The sequence below is a fragment of the Phacochoerus africanus genome, chromosome 2, assembly GCF_016906955.1.
Source record: "Phacochoerus africanus isolate WHEZ1 chromosome 2, ROS_Pafr_v1, whole genome shotgun sequence".
Classification (NCBI taxonomy): Eukaryota; Metazoa; Chordata; class Mammalia; order Artiodactyla; family Suidae; genus Phacochoerus; species Phacochoerus africanus.
The window spans coordinates 130,851,772-130,870,969 of record NC_062545.1 but is presented as its reverse complement, the minus strand read 5'-3'; the positions used below and the strand labels follow the sequence as shown (position 1 = coordinate 130,870,969).

General features: G+C 41.3%; 2 protein-coding genes across 7 annotated transcripts in view; one reads left to right on the top strand and one right to left on the bottom strand.

Moving 5' to 3' along the window:
* The window catches only part of CAPN3 (calpain 3), a 52,583-nt gene extending 51,714 nt beyond the window's left edge, over positions 1 to 869 (top strand). For all 5 annotated transcript variants that reach the window (XM_047766597.1, XM_047766596.1, XM_047766595.1 and 2 more), the window contains one exon: positions 230 to 869. In XM_047766597.1, the coding sequence (XP_047622553.1) occupies positions 230 to 256 (27 nt within the window). In that variant the 3' untranslated portion in view covers positions 257 to 869. The remainder of the gene's footprint in view (positions 1 to 229) is intronic.
* A 3,829-nt stretch (positions 870 to 4,698) lies between these two features.
* The window catches only part of ZNF106 (zinc finger protein 106), a 61,370-nt gene continuing 46,870 nt past the window's right edge, over positions 4,699 to 19,198 (bottom strand). For both annotated transcript variants that reach the window (XM_047766590.1, XM_047766591.1), the window contains exons 11-22: positions 18,201 to 18,978; positions 17,789 to 17,844; positions 16,135 to 16,280; positions 14,986 to 15,120; positions 13,254 to 13,370; positions 10,241 to 10,432; positions 9,715 to 9,777; positions 8,906 to 9,025; positions 8,044 to 8,115; positions 6,952 to 7,023; positions 5,947 to 6,093; positions 4,699 to 5,289 (exon numbers count right to left, since the gene is read on the bottom strand). In XM_047766590.1, the coding sequence (XP_047622546.1) occupies positions 5,233 to 5,289; positions 5,947 to 6,093; positions 6,952 to 7,023; positions 8,044 to 8,115; positions 8,906 to 9,025; positions 9,715 to 9,777; positions 10,241 to 10,432; positions 13,254 to 13,370; positions 14,986 to 15,120; positions 16,135 to 16,280; positions 17,789 to 17,844; positions 18,201 to 18,978 (1,955 nt within the window). In that variant the 3' untranslated portion in view covers positions 4,699 to 5,232. The remainder of the gene's footprint in view (positions 5,290 to 5,946; positions 6,094 to 6,951; positions 7,024 to 8,043; positions 8,116 to 8,905; positions 9,026 to 9,714; positions 9,778 to 10,240; positions 10,433 to 13,253; positions 13,371 to 14,985; positions 15,121 to 16,134; positions 16,281 to 17,788; positions 17,845 to 18,200; positions 18,979 to 19,198) is intronic.

The following is a 19,198-nucleotide window of genomic DNA, read 5'->3' as shown; positions in this document are numbered from 1 at the left end:
GAACATGTACCAGGGGAAGGCTCCAATGAGGCCTCAGTTCCTAAAATGACTTTATGCAGGAAACCATTTACCTTCTAGGAAAGATCCGGGGAAGGATGCAGTAATCTGCTGCTTCTCAGAGAATTGTCCCGTGTTGCCAAACTGGGGCTGTCCCTTCCCTCCATCCTGTTAGACCCCTAGGGCTGGACTCTCATTTCTTGCCTTCTGAGCCTGGGACTTCCTCTTTCAGTGGCTGCAGCTCACCATGTATGCCTGAACCAGTCAAGCTGGCCTCATCCAGGGCCAGGCAGGATCGCTCAGGATTTCAGTGTCACCCAACAGAGCTAGAGCCCTTACCTCCAAGGACACGGCAGCTGCACCCCCAGCAGACCTTCAGGCGCCTCATCGGTCTTGTTCTTCCTCTACTCACTGCCCTGTCAGTCTCAGGGCATCTCTCATCTTGTCATGCCCAGTCTGGCCCTTTAGTTAAGGAATGGAAGGAGGGAGAACAACTGTCCCTCCACCACCCGGATGCAAGGGTCTCTGTCTGCATCAGTAAGCCAGAACCTGGTGAGAACTTTGCTCAGAGTGGCCTCAGCTCCAAAGCCAATGCTCCCCTAAGCTTGCCCTAGGCTGTTCGCAGAAGCATTTGCCAATGGCACTCAGCACTTCCTGGTGCTGGACCCCTCTATCACTTCTACGGTCTCCCACCCCTGGGACAGTAACCCAGTAAGCACTTGGTTCTTCTGCCTGATTGTTTCAGGATGAGCCTGCTCTGCAGTAAACTAGCTCAGGGGCAGAGGGCTGGACACAGTGGGTTATCTGACTCATAAGTTTGGCTTCATTCTAAAAAAAAGGCGATCTAAATAAAGGCACACGTTTGGGTGGTTTGTCTGTGTTTTGTTTTCTCATATTTGGACACCAGCCATAGCAGGGCTGAGCAGCTCCAATCTTACCCATCAGGTAAGAACCCTAGTTTCAGAATACACCAATGGAAAATACACACATACACAAATAAATCCTGAACCCCGCTTTAATCATGCCTTTTGCTACCTCTTGAGCACAGGAAGTACTCGAATACTTTCCAAGATACATGAGGAAAGGAAAAGGAATAGCTGTTGGTGTCTAGAACATCAAGACAAAATGGATCACCTGTAACTAGAGAGGCCAGTTACCTGAGTATAACGGAACAGAGATAAAGTTTTTAATCCTCGTTCCTCCACTAATATGACCTTGAAAAAATCCTTAAATGTAGCTGTTTGCCAAGCTTATTTGGACCATGGTCTATGGTTTTATCTATAGTCACCTTGCATTTTCCACTTTCCTTGTTCTCTAGACCAACACGGTGAAGAAGGGCTTGGCTATAAATATGCAGATAAGGTAACAAAAATAAACAATTAGTAAAAGTACTTTATTTTCCTCTTATATTTGCTTCATAGCTTGCTTTACAAAGTTAGGAAGTTCACAGCTTTATACCAAAATGTAAGAAGACTAAGCTATTTGCTTATAAACATTTTTGCAGTCAAGTATCATCTAATTTTATTCTTCTAACCCAAATTCAGTTAAGAATTAAAAAAGAAAAAACAAACGAACAACAACAACAAAAAAACCCTTATCAGACCCCAAGGGTGCTGGAACAGCTCTAGGGCATATATTTCTCTTATGCAGGAGAAAGATCTTTAACAGCCTTTCCTCCTTGACTCCCTCCTCTCCCAATTCAGGAGGGCTACTCTTTGAATTTAGAGGAAATCTAGGAAATGTTAGTCACCATGTGACCCCACAGGGCCACATCTTGGGGGTTGGACATGAGCTAAGAGGTTACTATCTGATGAGTAGGAGGTTTGGTTGACATCAGGATTTCCTACCCACTTGGATCTGGAACTCAGTATAACCCAAATCACCTCTACCACTGCTTCTATGCCTAACCATTACACAGCTTCTCTGAAATCCTGAGGATCCTGATGATTGGGGCAGGGTTAAAAATCACTATTTTAACAATTTGGCAGGCATGGCCTTCTTAACAGTTTTAGGGGCTCTCCTTTAGGCAAGAGGAACACAATTTAAAAGTCAAAATTTCTAAGTATAAAAATTGCAGTTATTTGAGCAGACCAGAGGGTATGTGCTGTTTAAATCCCACTTCACAATATACTATGATTTCCCCTCCAGTGAATTCTCTTCCATAAAATATACCAGACCACTCTGCTAAGTGTTGTACACCTACTCCCACCAAATCATCCACATACCTAGTCACTAAGTTGTCCACTGTATAGTCTACCAAAGAGAAAAAAACAAACAAAAAAAACCCTTTGTTAGGCAAACAATCATTGAAACAGCAATAATGCTGCCTATAAATTATAGATATGTCAGGAGCTAAATACTCAACTGCTAACTCTTCTGAAGTGGGGGGAAAAAACTCCCCGTTAAAGCAGGAGTGTAGTAACAATAATATTCTCTCCAATTCAAGTAATGGCAAGTCAAGATACTTCTTTGTTTGCATTGTGTTTAACTGCTTGCTTGATACAGAGTAGAGTAGTATGCCAACATTTTGAGCCTGATTAAAAACTTCAGGATAAAACTTGAAGTGACTGATAGTTCATCAGAACAAACTGCTATTAAAACACAAGCATATGGAGTTCCATTGTGGCCCAGCAGAAAGGAATCCAACTAGTAACCATGAGGTTGCAGGATCCATCCCTGGCCTCGCTCAGTGGATTAAGGATCTGGCGTTGCCATGAGCTGTGTTGTAGGTCACAGACACAGCTCAGATCCCACAATGATGCGGCTGTGGCTTAGGCCAGCAGCTGCAGCTCCAATTTGACCCCTAACCTGGGATCCTCCATATGCCTCAGGTGTGGCCACAAAAAGAAAAACAAAAAACAAAAAACCACGAGCATATGCACACAAAGGGATTTATGCTATGGTTATCTTGGCTTTGGCTGCTAGAAGTAGATACAAGTAATTAAAAATAACATTCTAAAAATGGCCTCCAATTCCTTATGACTTGCACTTCGTAAGGTCATGTAACAGTTCCTTCTTTAGTTAAGTACTAAATACCAGAGCCAACACCAGCGTGTACACGTACAAGGAGCCTCCATAACTGCACACACAAAGGCAGATAGACTGTGCATGGTACTATCAAAATTAGGCTCAAATCAGTTTTTACTAACAGTCTGTTCATACCTTCAAGGGTTCCCCATGACTGCCTAACACCTCACATACCCGATTCCTGCTGTACAAAGTCTCCATCGCGCTCATCTTCTCAGATATGTCCTTAGGCAGGACAGAAGGGGAACTATGCAACAGAGCACGCAAGCCCTTCTCAGCACACTGCCCAGCCAACATGGAAATGCAGATTCTCTATAGCCCAAAGGACAGAAGTTGAAGAATAATTCCAAATCTACTTTCCCAGGAATCACCATTCCCAAACCCACAGAACACCTTAGCTTCTCTGGTCACCTGAACAGGAAACAGGGTGAGAGATGGGAAAAGCTGCTTGCTCTCAGAAAGAAATAGCACAAATAAACTTTATGCAACAGGATCTTTTCTGTCCTCTCTCAAGCATCACGCAAGTCTCAAGAATGTAGTCAACACAAGGGATCTCCTATTCAGAAAAACAGAAGTAGACACCCTGTAGGGCCACTCCTTATCTAGATGTAGCTCCTAGATTCACTTTTAACTTTTTTTTTTTTTTGGATCCAGTAAGAAACACTGAAGCCTTTCCTGGAAAAAAAGAACACCTCTTAGTCTTGCACACAATTCCAGGGGATTTGCACACCCCTGAAACCTGTCTACAAGGTGAAGTCGCCTTGCCTAGTGAAGACGAGTGAGTGGAAGTATGTGTGCTAACAGAGGTGGAGAGAAACCTGACACTCTGTAATCCCAGGAAAGAGTAGAGATCATGTTTGAAGCTTGGTATGCAATGAAGCTGGGCTCTTTTCCCTTGTCTTCTCTTTCTCTGTAGAATCTTTCAGTTTTGAATCTAGAAACAAAAGGCTGGAAAGCACCACCTCAATGGTTCTCATAAGAGTCCAGAGAAAATCTCAAAACAAAGCCACCTCACGAAAGCTTTGTTCATCTGGCTGCTCTCAATGGACAGGCAGGGTCTTTCCCTTCACCCGACTCCACTCCCCTTCCTTTCCAGCTGGCGGGAAGATGAAGTCAAGACACTGGTCTTTAAGACACCTGCTTGAGGCCTTAAAAATGTATTCAGATGCTTTATTCTGACTCTCCCACTGGGTACTATGGGTGGGTAGAAAGCACCCTGTGAGCCCAGAGGAAGTATCTGACAGCTGCCATCAATCTAGGCACAGTCAGAGAGTGGGGGAGAGAGGGGTCAGCAATAAAGCAAACTAAAAGCTTCCAAACCCACAGCCTGCCGGGAGAGTCAGAAACTGGAAAGAGAGATAAAGGCTATACCTCCAGTTTGAACAGCCTGCCAATGCCTGCTGTGAGTGTCCACATCTAACAGTGAGACTTCCAAGTAGACACGAGGCTGGTGTACTGCACTGAACGGAGCACTCTCGCAAAACTTGCAGAGGTTTAATAGGAAGTACCGTAGGTAAGGACTTGTCATTATGTGATTTGTTGTCTGAGTTCCTAAAATATAATCAGCAGAGCAGTTACTCCAGCTGTTAAAAATCTACTGTGTGTCCCTTTAGCATTTAAAGCCAGCACTGCCCATCTGCAAAGTAAAAGAATACTGAAACGCACTGTACATAATTGTTAGGAAAGGAATCTATTTGCTTCCAATTTAAAAACCCAGTTGTTACAATTAACTGACTGTAATAAAGGACAAACTAAAACTGATCCTAAAAATCTAGCATTTGAGCACATTTATACTTAAAAAAGTCTGACTATAGGTTTAAACCATCATAAGAACACAAACTAAAAATCACAAACTGAAATCAACAAAATATACGTTATGATTAGGGTCAAATTGGGTAACCAATTAAGATGTGTTTCTTTAATAAACATCTGGAGAACACTAGTAGCATCAATTATTATATGCCATACTGTCCCAGAAGAGTATGGTTCCTTAAAAACCTGTTTAAATCTGACAAACCTCCAGCAAGAACTTAAAAGTATAACCTATCATCCCATAGAGCTGCCCAGACTTATGCTAGGTGGTAAGCCTGGCTAGTAACCACTTTCTCTTCCCCTCTTTCACTGGGGAAGGGAAGACACTGGCCTATGTAAGGGGCCAATGTGAAATTACTTCAACTAAAGACTTCCCAACATGGGAGGCAAAAAACTTCATGAATCAATTTTGCTGTCATCCTCAGCATGCCGTTCAATGTGTCCTGCAGCATCCTAGGAATAAAGGGAAAAGGGCCCATGAGAGAGAGAAAGGTAGTAGGACAAGAGAAAGCCAAAGCCAAGGACAGCTTCATGGGTACATGCTAAGATCCATATATGCAAGGCAGTGAGGACCTAGCACTTTCCTAATTCACATGGAACTATGCCCTTAAAGATGAGTTCTTGTCTTAACACAAGAGCAGTGTAACAAACCTCTGGGTTCAGTTACAGGATTGGAAACATGTGAAAACATTCTTTTTAGGCTCTTTTCAAAAACTACTGAGGAGTTCCCATGGTGGCACTGTGGTAACTAACCCGAGTGGTATCCATGAAGATGCAGGTTTGATCCCTGGCCTCGTTTAGTGGGTGAAAGATCTGGCATTGCCATGAGCTGTGGCGTAGGTCACAGATGCAGCTTGGATCCCAAGTTGCTGTAGCTGTGGTGTAGGCTGGCAGCTGCAGCTCTAATTAGACCCCTGGCCCGGAACTTCCATATGCTGCAAGTGCGGCCCTAAACAGACCAAGAAAAAAGGGAGGGTGGGAGGGAGGGAGCGAGAGCCTTGTATCTCTCTGTTCACTGCAATCCTGTTTCTAATAAGGCAAAAAAGATTTACTGAACTCTGCTCTGGGCAGTCATATGATCCCAGACTGACCCCAAAGCCAATGATGTACCTGTTTGGATCCTTTCCTAGCAGTAAAAAAAGCATCACAGTTCTTCCAGCGACATTTCAGAGTCTGAAAGTTTGGATTTGTATGGTCAGTCAGCAAGTGTTGTTTTAAATGGTCTATAACACCAAATATCAGAGCACAACCATGCCACTGGAAAGAAAAAGAATGAAAGGGTATGTTATAAAGAGCACAGGAAACATGCAATGAAAACAGCCCTCATATGTATCTCATAAGTAAGCCCCTAATCCCTTTTTCTTTTTTTTTTCCCCCCAAAGTGGCTTGATGTAGAATCTCAGGTCCCAGACCAGGACTGAACCGAGGCTGCAGAAGTACCAGGCCTTAACCACTAGACCACCAGGGAACTCCAACAGAATCTATTCTTTATTCTTGGCTAGAAAATTCAACAAAGTCAGAGGCAACCAAATTAATTATAAATATAATGAGAAACCTTGAAGAGACTGGGAAGTCTTTTGACACTTCAGCATTTTGAGAAGGTAAAGCACTAAGGCAGCCATTACACCATGAGATAAGGTCATTACTGATAGCCAAGTTCCACATAATTCAATTTAAACCATACTTATCCTTGGAGTTCCCATCATGGCGCAGTGGTTAACGAACCCGACCAGTAGTAACCATGAGGTTTCGGGTTTGATCCCTGGCCTCACTCAGTGGGTTAAGGATCTGGCGTTGCCATGAGCTATGGTGTAGGTCACAGACTCGGCTTGAATCTGGCGTTGCTGTGGCTGTGGTGTAGGCCAGCAGCTGTAGCTCCAATTCAACCCCTAGCCTGGGAACCTCCATTTGCCATAGGTGTGGCACTAAAAAGCAAAAAAAAAAATTTTAATTTTTAAAAAATAAAAATAAAAAAATAAGCTTATTTGTCCTACGTGGAAGGCAAAAGCAGACACTCAATACAAAAAGGATAAACTGATGATAATGGAGATCTATAAGATGGCCTAGGGTTGAGCAATATCTAAGTCTAGTGGCAAGAACAGTTTCACTTCTTACCCAGCAGCGGTAATTCTGCATCAGATTCAGCCTCACGGCCTGAATACTGCCGTCATAACAGCCAGTATAAATCTAGAGAAAAAGGTTTATCACATCAGACCAAAGCTACAGAACACAAAACAATACACACACACAAAAATCCTCAAAATAAGAGTCAAAGCTACCAATCAGTAGCTGCCACAACATGAAAAAATAAACCTAAACCCAAAGCAGCCCCAGAGTACCACAATAGGGAGGTATCTTCTAGCTCTTCAGTCTGGCATTTGAAACTGTGCTCCTTAGAGTATCACTGGGGACTGCAGCTGAGAGCAGCAGTGGGGCTTAGGGGCATGGGCTTATACTTTAACTGGTGAAGCTCTGGCTTCTAATGGGCATTACATATTAGGCATCGGTATTTCAATGGAACAAAAGGTTCACGTGCTTAAAGTCTGAAAAACATCCACTTCGGTTCAACTTCAAAATTTAAAAATAAAATAAACCAAGGATTAGCAGGGTGAATGAGTTAGCTTCTACTTTTAGGTTTGCTAAAATTATGCCACACTGCCCAAATCTCCTGATTCAATTCCAGTGTACTGCTCAGATCATAATGTACTGCTCTGAAAAATGCATTACTCCATTTCTTTAAAATATCTTAAATTTACCTTCTATTTAATGGTATTATATTTTTATTGCAATTGTCTTAGATCTTAATAAAAAATGAAATATTCAACAGCCTTACTAGGTTACTTCTCAGTATTAAAATACCAAGAGATAACCCTGCTGTATAGCAATGGGAACTATATCTAGTCACTTATGATGGAGCATGATAACATGAGAAAAAAGGATGTATACATGTATGTGTAGCTGGGTCACCTTGCTTTATAGTAGAAAATTGACAGAACACTGTAAACCAGCTATAATGGAAAAAATAAAAATCATTATAAAATAAAATAAAATATGGAGAGAAAGACATTCAATAATGAGGTATATCAAAAATGGGTGTCATTTTTGTGACAAGTGACAAGAAGAAACACTGTTAACAGTTTGTAGAATTTTTAGCAAACACATTCAAAGATTCAAAGGCAAACATGTGACACAGAATATTATACTCACCATACTTTTATGGATGGTCATACACATAATCATGTCTTTGTGTCCTCCATAAACTTGCAATCGATCATGGGACTGAGGTGGAGGGGAAAAAAAAAAGAGAATTAAGGTTATGTATACTTTGTATTTAATAAGCATAGTCCTTGAAGGCCTTTTGCAGGTTTAAAATTACATCTGAGATACCAGGCTGAAGCACCAGTAGCATATTAACAGAAACATAATTTAGCAGCAACCTTTCTAATAAATCCTCCTCTCTCAGGGAAGAGCTGGGAACTGGAAGAAATAAAACCAATGTCTGTTTCATGTCAAAATCTCAAACTTGAAATTGTACACAGGAGAACTAGACAGGTGTTGGAGACTACAGCTGCTCTCCAGAACATTAACTTTTTATTTCTTTTTTTTAGGGCCACACAGGCAGAATACGGAAGTTCCCAGGCTAGGGGTCCAATCAGAGTTCTAGCTGCAGAGCCTACACCACAGCCACAACAAAGCTGGATCTGAGCGGCATCTGTGACCTAACACCACAGCTCACAGCAACACCAGATCCTTAACCCACTAAGCAAGGCTAGGGGTCAAACCCATGTCCTCATGGATACTAGTCGGGTTCATTAACCACCTGAGCCACTATAGGGACTTCCAGAAATCATTTACAATTTGACATCTGTGAGCCTGACCAGTATCTCAGAGCAGTGTTTCTGAAAGTGCTGTCCAAGCACCAGCTGCTTCAGAATTATCTAGAACACTTAATGCAGAATGCAGATTCCTGGATTCCACTCCAGCCTTTCTATTTAAGAAAAACCAAGACCATTTCCAAATAGACAATCTCCCCAAATCATTCAAGCAAAACACTGGATCTAAATTCTACCTGTAATTCATAGACACGAACAAATTTATCCAGGCAAGCCGTCACCATCACTTTTCCTAGGATATTCACCACAGTCACTGCATGATTGTGACCTTTATAGATCCGCACAAGCTCACCAGTCTGCATCAGAACAGAGGGAGAAGGCACTAGATTGATGTGAAAGATTCCTTCTGACTTTTGATATTTATGATTCTGTAAAAGTCGTAATTCTGAGACTAGCTGTAGCTGTGCAAATTTTAACTGATGAAGTACTCCCACAAGCATTGTTATATATACAAAATATATGCACTGTATTTTGATAGAGAACCTAGTGTCATAGAAAGAAGGGGCTACAGCTCCGCGTGTATGTATTTTATAGCTTTCTAAGTATTTTCACTTTTATCATTTCACAGGATCTGGACAACAAGTCCCTGAGGCTGGATCACCCCCAGGCTTACAGACCAGGGAACTAAGCTTCAAAAGTGGCCTCTATGACCTGAAGAGAGTCTCTTGGCTGTTTTCATTTGTGCTATTTTAAACTACCTATCATATCCACTCTCTTGAAGCCTCAGATGCTCAATTTATCTCATGTTCAAATGAGGCATTCAAACTAAACCTTATGTAAACTTTGAATTTGTCTCCCACTAAGAACTATGATGAGGTCAGAATTTCTGTGGTGCTCAGTGTTATCCAAAAGCTTACTACACACAGGGATTATTATTAAGTCTTTCACTAGAAAAAGGGCTCAATTTAAATTGCAAGAGGTCTGAAGAGTCCTTCGAGCTTTAACCACCATTCTATTAAAGATTTCTTTATGCAACACAACTTACATGAATGTTGTGGGCGTGGACTGACTGATCACTAGAACCACTGAACACAAGGTCATTCACCACCTTAAAGAAAAAAATTCAGGGAGTTAGAGTCGGTATAAGGTTCTGCGTTTCCTTCAATTTGCAATGCACATTGATAAGTTCTACTTTCCACGATGAGCAAGAATAAGTTAAGTTTCTCAGATAAATTTTTTGAATTGAAACTTCAGTCCTACCACTATGTACTCTGATGAACTGGCAAGGTATTATTGGGTTTGTCACCTCTTCAGAATGATTACGAAGTAGCCTAGAAGGCATTAGAGTATATCTACATTCTACAATGAGATACACTTTTGTTTCTCAGTTAATATACTAAAAATAATAATAATATATCCCATTTTGATCCAGGCATAAAGAAAAGGACTGCAATCTCCTTGCACCTTTCAAGATGACTGTGCTCTACAAAAGGCATTAGACAACATGGGAAATTTCATTCAATCCTTTCTATTTGTGCCAATGAACTCCTGTTCTCTTGCACTATACTTGCCTTCATGCAGAGAATGGTTTTGCTGTGGCCCTCCAGAGTTCTAAGGAGCAGTCCGTTCCGTGCATCGCGTACACTGATGGTACAATCATAAGACCCCACAACCAGCAGCTTTCGGGCCCCTTCCTGGGCTGTGGCAAGACAGCTGACAGCCCGAGGGCCATGGCATTCAAAGATTTCAAGTCGCTTGTTGTTCTGAAAATTAAGTCACCGTTATATGAAGTAAAAGCAATTTAACTGGAAAAACTCAACATCAACTAACCAAAATCACTACCTTGCTACAAACTCTAAACCCTAACACCCCTAAGTACTCACATCCACTCCCTATCCCTACCCCTCAGCCCCTGCCATTCCCATTCCAATTCTCTGTGCTCATGGTTTTTTTCTCCCTCATTCCAGTGGGGACAGTCTTACATTATAAACTCAATTCAACCTTCAATCCACACTATAATTAGAATTTGGTTTTCTTTTTATGTCCTCTCTCACTTCCCTGAAATTAATAATGAATGATGAAATTTTTTTCGTATTTGAATATATTTTCTTTCCATGCCATAGACCTAAGAACTCTGTTTTTTGTCACCTAAAATTTATGCTTTCTCTTTGTCGTGGTGTTTCAAAAATTCTATTGAGAACTTCTCAGACAGAGTTTCTCATTCTCCACCTTTCTGTTATTCTAACATTCTTCTGACTTCTGGTTCTATGTCTATCTCTGACATCATTTAGTTAAACTACAGAATACAGAAGCCTTTATATCAGTCAGAGTGGCATGGCCACATCCTGAGTTCCCATTTCTTTCCCTCAGATTTTAGACTTGCTTCCTTCATCCCTAAACCAGTCTTGTTCATAAAGGTACTTTAGGTGCATGCATGGGATAAAACTCCCAGGAGGAGTTCCCGTTGTGGTGCAGCAGAAACGAATCCAAGTAGGAACCATGAGGTTTCGGGTTTGACCCCTGGCCTTGCTCAGTAGGTTAAGGATCCAGCGTTGCCGTGAGCTGTGATGTAGGTTGTAGATGCAGCTGGGATCCTGCATTGCTGTGGCTGCGGAGTAGGCCTACAGCTATAGCTCCAATTGGACCCCTAGCCTGGGAACCTCCATATACCATGAGTGCGGTCCTAAAAGAAAAAAAAAAAAAAACCTCCCAGGAACTAAGCAAGAACAGCAGCTGGGAGCCTACAGAGCTGAGCATCAATTTCGACCATCTTGAGATGCTGGGGAGACGGACCAGTGGAGTTCAGGGCACAATGGTGGGTACACCCAAGTAAAAGTCCTGGCCTACTGAGCCCTAGGAAGCACCGCATTTCAGGAGTATGGGTAAAACAGGAAAGGCCCAGCCCTAACAAGACTTCAAAATTCACATCTCTGCAGAACCTTTCAAATCTGTCTCGAAATTCACCTTCACTGGAGCTTTTCAACCATTTGAAGACCTTTTCAAAAAACAAAAAGACTACTCCCATTTGAATTTGTCATCATCTTGCCCCAAAAGTCTTGTTCTTAACATCTATCTACCTTTGATTACATCCATCTCACAAAATATTAGAGAACTGGGTAATTATCAAGTTTCATCCTTTAAAAATACCTTAAATCTATTTTTTCATCTTCATTTCTATTGCCCTAACCAAATCTAATCTAGGCTTTAGCACTTTGCATTCGGAAAGCAAAAAGCTTCACTAATTACCCTTCTGTGATCTATTCATATCAAATGAACTGAGTAACTTGGCACTTGATTATATGTGCTATTTTCTTTTTACTTAATTTTAAGCTTCTTCTTTTTTTTTTTTTTTTTGGTCTTTTCTAGGGCCACACCCGCAGCATATGGAGGTTCCCAGGCTAGGGGTCTAATCGGAGCTGTAGTCAATGGTCAATGCCAGAGCCACAGCAACGCAGGATCCCGAGCTGCATCTGTGACCTACACCACAGCTCACAGCAATGCTGGATCCCTGACCCACTGATCGAGGCCAGGGATCGAACCCGCAACCTGATGGTTCCTAGTCGGATTCGTTTACCACTGTGCCACGATGGAAACTCCAATTTTAAGCTTCTTAAAGGCAGAAACCATGATATATTTTCTTACATTCCTTATAAGTAGGCCCAGCTAGCCAGTGGCAAGAGAGATAGTAGGTGCTCACTAAATGTATGAATGATAATATATAATTAGGCGTAACGTAGAAAACATTCTAACACACTGTTAAAAGATGACCAGAAGGCTTTGGGATAGAATACTACAGCAAACCAGTAACCAAACCTATCACTTCCACCTCCAATTACATCTTTTATTTATTATCTTCTCGTCACCTTAGTCTAAATTCACGTCAGTTGCCATAGCAAAGCCTCCTAGTCTCCCTGCTTTTACTAATACCAGAATTTTCCAATCTGTTCAATTCAGGGTGACTTTTTCTAAAATACAAATTGGATCATGTCTGTCATACTTTAAAGCTTACAAGCTTGACTACATTAATAAGGCATATAGGGCCATCAAGAACTGGTCCATATTCACTTCCTAAGCCTCATCCTGGGACCTAGCACTTGATAGTGCTCAATAAAGGTTTGCCCAACAAGTGGAGTTGTCTTTGTCTTAGGAAAGAATAAGGCTCACAGGCATGAAGGCAAACTTTTGACTTAGTTCAGTTTATAGAACAGGCTACCCTCATGAAACCCTAAATCAGTTCCAAACCACTTCAATGTCAAAGGAATTTCAGCTCATTTTTCATGGCGTCATTTTTAAAATGAAATAGACTAGTTTAACCTATGACTCATTATCTGGCCCCAAATCATCAGGCTTGGTTTAATTTAGTAGAGTCACATTTTTGTCCTGGCACACTTGGGCCTGAGCAGACAGAATGCAGCATCTTGTTTCACTTACAACAGAAGATAAGTTTTTGAGGAGTGGCTCATTCTGTTGCTTTCTCACACACATACAAAAACAGGAAAATGTCTGCATTCTACTTCTTCCCACACACACTCACACTATTTTCAAGAGGCATGGAAATTTGGCCTTCTCTCCTCAGTCACTAACCTTTATGTTAAAGGTGACTACAGTGCCATTTGCCAGTCCTGCGTAGAGAATTCGCCACCTACTGTGGAGGCAGAGAACGCGGTCTTCCAGCTGTAACTGCTCCAAACACTCTCGTGTCTGATAAAAGTACACAACACCTGATCAGCAGAGGTTAAAGGCAAATAAAATGTAAAAAAATCTTTCTGAAAACTGAGTGTGAAATTATTTTTATGAGGACAAAAATGTAGCATCTTCTGTTGTAAAAGATTAGATTTTTTTCTGCTTTGAAATATGTGGCCAAAGACACTCAAGCTGTTGGTAATATAGTAAACAAATATAAGTTCTAATAATGTTACCCATATTTCTAATTTGGAATGTGCAAATTCTTCAAAGGGCCCTAAGAACTGGGTTTTAGCTTCTTAACTAGCCAAGATAAAGTTAAAGCTGCACCTGATAGAGTATTCTTGGTTCTAGTCTCACAGACATAGAGAGCAGACTTGTGGTTGTCAAGGGTAAGGTGGAGGGAGAGGGAGGAACTGGGAGTTTGGGGTTAATAGATGCAAACTAATACATTTAGAATGGATAATCGATGAGGTCCTGCTGTATAGCACAGGAACTATATCCAATCTCTTGGGATATAACATGATAGAAGACAGTACGGGAAAAAGAATGTACATATACATATGTATGACTGGGTCACTATGCTGTACAGCAAAAATTGGTACAACACTGTACGGAGCTCTTCTGTTGCACAACAGCTTAAGGATCCTGTGTTGTCACTCAGTGGCTTGGGTCACTGCTGTGGTGAGGGTTCAATCCTTGGCCCAGAAACTTCCACATGCCACAGACGAAAGGAAGGGAGGGAAAGAGGAAGGAATTGGTACAACACTGTAAATCAATGATACTTTAATTTAAAAAATTAAAATTTTCTTTATTTTTGCAAGGTTTTTTTTTTTCTTTTCTTTTTTTAGGGCTGCACCTGCAGCATATGGAAGTTCCCAGGCTAGGGGTCGAAAAGGAGCTGCATCTGCCAACCTACAACACAGCCACAGAAATGGCAGATCCAAGCTGCACCTGCAACCTACACCACAGCTCACGGCAATGCTGGATCCTTAACCCACTGAGCAAGGCCAGGGATCGAACCTGCATCCTCATGGTACTAGTCAGGTTCATTACCACCAAGCCACAAAGGGAACTACTCTTCCTTTACTTTGTGTTCCTATTATCACACATATTCAATCTATATATGCTGAAACCTTAATGATTTAGTATTATAAATATAAGTTCTGCATCAAATAATTAAGTCTTTTAAAGTTAAGTATTCATATTATTCACCTATGTGTTTTTATGCAAACAATTTTCTCTTATTTTTCCCAACACATTCAGAAAATTCTGTCTCAGAGGAGATATCTACATCTAGGTCTTCAGGTTTAAAACACTTAAACATTTCTTTTTCTATCTAGTATTAATTTTGGCATATGATGTGAAAATAAAAATCAAGAGTAATATTTGTTGAAAAGATCAAGGGAGGTATATCATTAATAGGAGTAAGTGAAAAGATAATGGTGGAGAGAGACAGAAAATGTGGTTTACATCTAAGCCTCATTTCTACCAAGGTTATACGAGTGTACTGAAATAGGCTGACAAGCAAGTAAGTGATCAGACTGAAGCATCTGTCTGTCTCCACTCTATAGAGTAAATACAGTCAAAGCACTTCAAGATTATTACTTTCAATTTCTCTGGATCCACTCACCTTAACATTATAGCAGCGAATAGTGTGATCACTAGAACCAGTATAAAGGGTGGCACTCTTCCCAGAGGTCTGAGTAACCAAGAGGCAGTTCACTTTGGAGGTATGGCCCTCAAACACACCAATGCACTTCCGACTCTAAAGTCAAGCACACATCAGATCATTACTTCTGGATACAGATGGATAACAACACACTTCCTCAAAAAAAAAAGTGCTGAACCAAATAGGCATTGTTGCATTGTTGTATCCTCAGAATCTAGGACAGTGCCTGGTATCAAAAGATGTTCAGTAAATACCTGTTTACTGAATGTCCCGCAAATAGTCACTATACCTGCAAATCTATGTTAGCTGAGCCACTCCAAAAAAATATCTAGGGCAATTCACTATAAGACAAATCAGAATATTAATTAATGCCTAGGGCGGAGTTCCCATCGTGGCGAATCTGACTAGGAACCATGAGGTTGCAGGTTCCATCCCTGGCCTTGCTCAGTGGGTTAAGGATCCGGCGTTGCCGTGAGCTGTGGTGTAGGTTGCAGACACAGCTCGGATCCCACATTGCTGTGCCTCTTGGCACAGCTCTTGCCAACGCAGGATCCTTAACCCACTGAGCAAGGGCAGGGATGGAACCCGCAATCTCATGGTTCCTAGTCGGATTCGTTAACCACTGAGCCACAATGGGAACTCCAAAAATGCCTCTTCTTATACATCCCCAATATTCATTCTATTCCTCCTTTGCTATATAGCAGCTATATGACTGACCTTGGCACCAACTCCAGGGCTGGGACCTGACTATCCCCAAGCCTACTGTTATAATCCCATCTCCTTTTGCCAAGTAACTCTTCAGGAAGGAAAATACAGGACCATATTTTGGTGGTGGGAAAGCCATGAAACTCCAATGGCTCCTGACATCTATCTGTGAGCAGGAGGAGAACTCACTTTAGGAAGTGGTGATACCAGAGAAGGCAGAATGGAAAGAAAGAAAGAAATTAAGTCCCCGGTAACCCCACTGAGTCACTGGATCAACTGTATCTAAAGTTAGTCTAAAGCCCATTCCATCTCTCAACAGCAAATAAATTTCTATTTAAGAGAGAGCAGGGTAGTTTCTGAAACCTGCAACCAAGCAAAAACATTCAAAGTGATCTATCAACTTACCACCAGATTATAAACACGGACAGTTTTATCTGCTGAACAGGTATACAGTAAATTTCCAAATATTTGAATTGCATTTACTGCAGCCTGGTGCCCCTCAAAGCTCCCTTCTGTGGGTTCATCATCCTCTCCTGGCTCTGAAGATATTTCTAAAAAACAAGAGTATGTTTCAGAGATGCGTCTGCTTGTGTCTCAAAGATATAAAAAATTAAAACCATCTTGCCATTCTCAATGAAACTGGTGGATATACAGGGTATTACGCTAAGTGAAATATGTCAGACAAAGACAAATACTGCATGATCTCACTTATATGAGTATAAAAAACAAAATAAACAAAGCAGAAATAGACTCACAGAAACAGATAACAAAGAGATGGTCACCATAGAGAGAGGTGGGGGTTTGGGCAAAATATATGATTTTCAGTTATATAATAAATCAATCACAGGGGTATGATACATAGTATAAGGAAGATAGTCAAAAATATGTAATAACTTTGGGAGTTCCCACCGTGGCTCAGTGGCTAACGGAACTAACTAGCATCCACGAAGATGCAGGTTGGATCCCTGGCCTTGCTCAGTGGGTTAAGTATCCAGCATTGCCGTGAGCAGTAGAGGTCACAGAAGAGGCTTGGATCTCGTGTTGCTGTGGCTGTGGTATAGGTTGGCAGCTGAAGCTCCTATTTGACCCCTAGCCTAGGAACTTCCATATGCTGTGGGTGTGGCCTTGAAAAGGGAAGAAAGAAGTAGAGAGAGAGGGAGAGAGGGAGGGAGGAAGGGGAAGAAAGACAGTAAGGAAGAGAGAAAGAGAGGGAGGGAAGAAGGAAGAGTTCCTTCTCAAAACAACCCTCCCCTCCCCAGAGCCAACCAAACCTTAATGTAGTTCCCTTGGGAAATCCCGTCGTGCCTCAGCAGTTAATGAGCCCCACTAGCATCCACGAGGATGCAGGTTCGATCCCTGGCCTTGCTCAGTGGGTTAAGGATCTGGCATTGCCGTGAGCTGTGGTGTAGGTCGAAGATGCAGCTCGGATCCCAAGTTGCTTTGGCTATGGTGTAGGCTGGCAGGTCCAATTCAATCCCAACCCTGGGAACCTCCATATGCCATGGGTTCGGACATAAAAAGACAAAAAGACCAAAAAAAAAAAACCCAAACTATATATATAGTTCCCTTGGTATTCAAGGGGGACTGGTTCTAGGATCCCCCACCCGCTCCCACATATCCAAATTCACAGATGTTCAAGTCTCTTATAAACAATGGCATAGTATTTGCATATAACCTACACACAGCCTCCTATTTACAGCAGACCCTTGAACAACATGGTTTGAACTATACAGATATTCTTACACACAAATTTTTTTTCCAACAAATGTGTATTACATGATCTGCAGTTAGTTGAATCCACAGAGGTGAAACCAAAGATACAGAAGGCCAATGATACTAATTAATTGAATAGATAAGAAAGATGGGAGTAAGAAACTTAAATGCCAGGATTTGAGGATTTAGGGATACCGTAACTGCTGGTCAAATAATTCTTCCTGGTGATAAGCCCCAGTACCCACCCTCTACTCTATAAACATATTTAAGTAGATTTGAACTCTAATTTTAATACTGACAAGACTTTTTTTGTGATTAATTTAAATAAAACGGAACAACCAAATACCTGAAGAGTTCTTTGATCCTTTTATGGAAGAGATCACAGTCTGAGTTTCTGCCACACTACAAAATAATAGCAAAAGTCTTCTTAGCATCTGTATGAACAGGACAGGGAGTAATACTTCTATTTTCCCGACACAAAAGATTACTCTAACCAATTAACAAAATAGCAATATATGAGATCAGTTTTTCCATCTGAAATTTCTATATGAAAGGCAATAAAAGTATAGTAAATATTTACAACACAAATGAGAAAGCAGAAAATCTCCATTGTTAGGGTTTAAGTCTTCCATATCCATAATCCCTACTGATTTTCTATATATGATTCTTTTAGAAATTCTGATTAATAACCAAAAGTCCATTTTTTTAAGACAAGAATGTTGAAAGCTGTTCCAATTGGACCAACACAATACCCTTACCTCACAGGGACGCCATCTTCATAGCGAGTGCCAATCTCACTGGTAGAGCTAACTTCATCACAACCAGAGCGAGAAGTTTCTAAGTTTCGCTCTGTGGGGTTCCAAATATCCTTTTTAGATGGGCTGTCTGGCTTCTCTTCTCCAGATTCAGAAGAATCAATGGCTACCACTTCTAACTGAGGATTAGGAATTTCTAGGACTTCCAGAGACGAATCACTATCTGGTTCATCCCTGACACTCTCCTGCTCTGGGCCAGTTCTGCTATCTTCCCAGGTAGAGGTTGTCACTTTCCCCCCTTTAGTGGACTTGGCAGTTTTTACTTTCCTTACAGGTTTAGCAGTAAATACATCCTGTTCAGTGTCACTGTTCTCAGGAACATGGGCAGCCCGTAGAGTTTTCTTCTTCCGAAGTTTCTTCTTTTTCTTGTTCCCCCTAGTTTCAGCTGATGTCAGAGTGGACTCTGCCTGGTGGTCTGGCTGGTCAGCTGGAGAGTGGGGCTCTTTCTCTAAAGGGGTTTCTGAAGCAAAGGACAATCTTGGAAAAGAACTGGTACAGGCTTCAGACCCACTGTTGCCTTTGGTTGGCTCTTCACCTTCTTTATTTATGCTAGGAAGACCAGCTGATTGGGAAGAGGGGGTGTTCCCTCTGTTTCTGATATTTCCTTGCTCCATGGAAAACTTCAGTTCTTGGCTAGGCTCATGGAATCTTTCTGTTAGCTCTGATAAGGACAATGCTGTAGTCATGACTGGATAAACTGGACAACTGTCACTGATCTCTCCTGAATTGAGAAGGAAAAAAAATTATTGCACCTTTTTTGTGTCTATTTATAGTCAGAAACTGCAATTATCACTGACTGAATTTCTACCAAATTATGACAGTTCAATATGTTAACTAAACCATGACTGTTAAAAGTTATCTCACCTCTGAGTGTCCCATAACGTACACAAATTTTTACTACAGTACTTATATACTTAGCCTTGCATTAATCTCGCAAATAA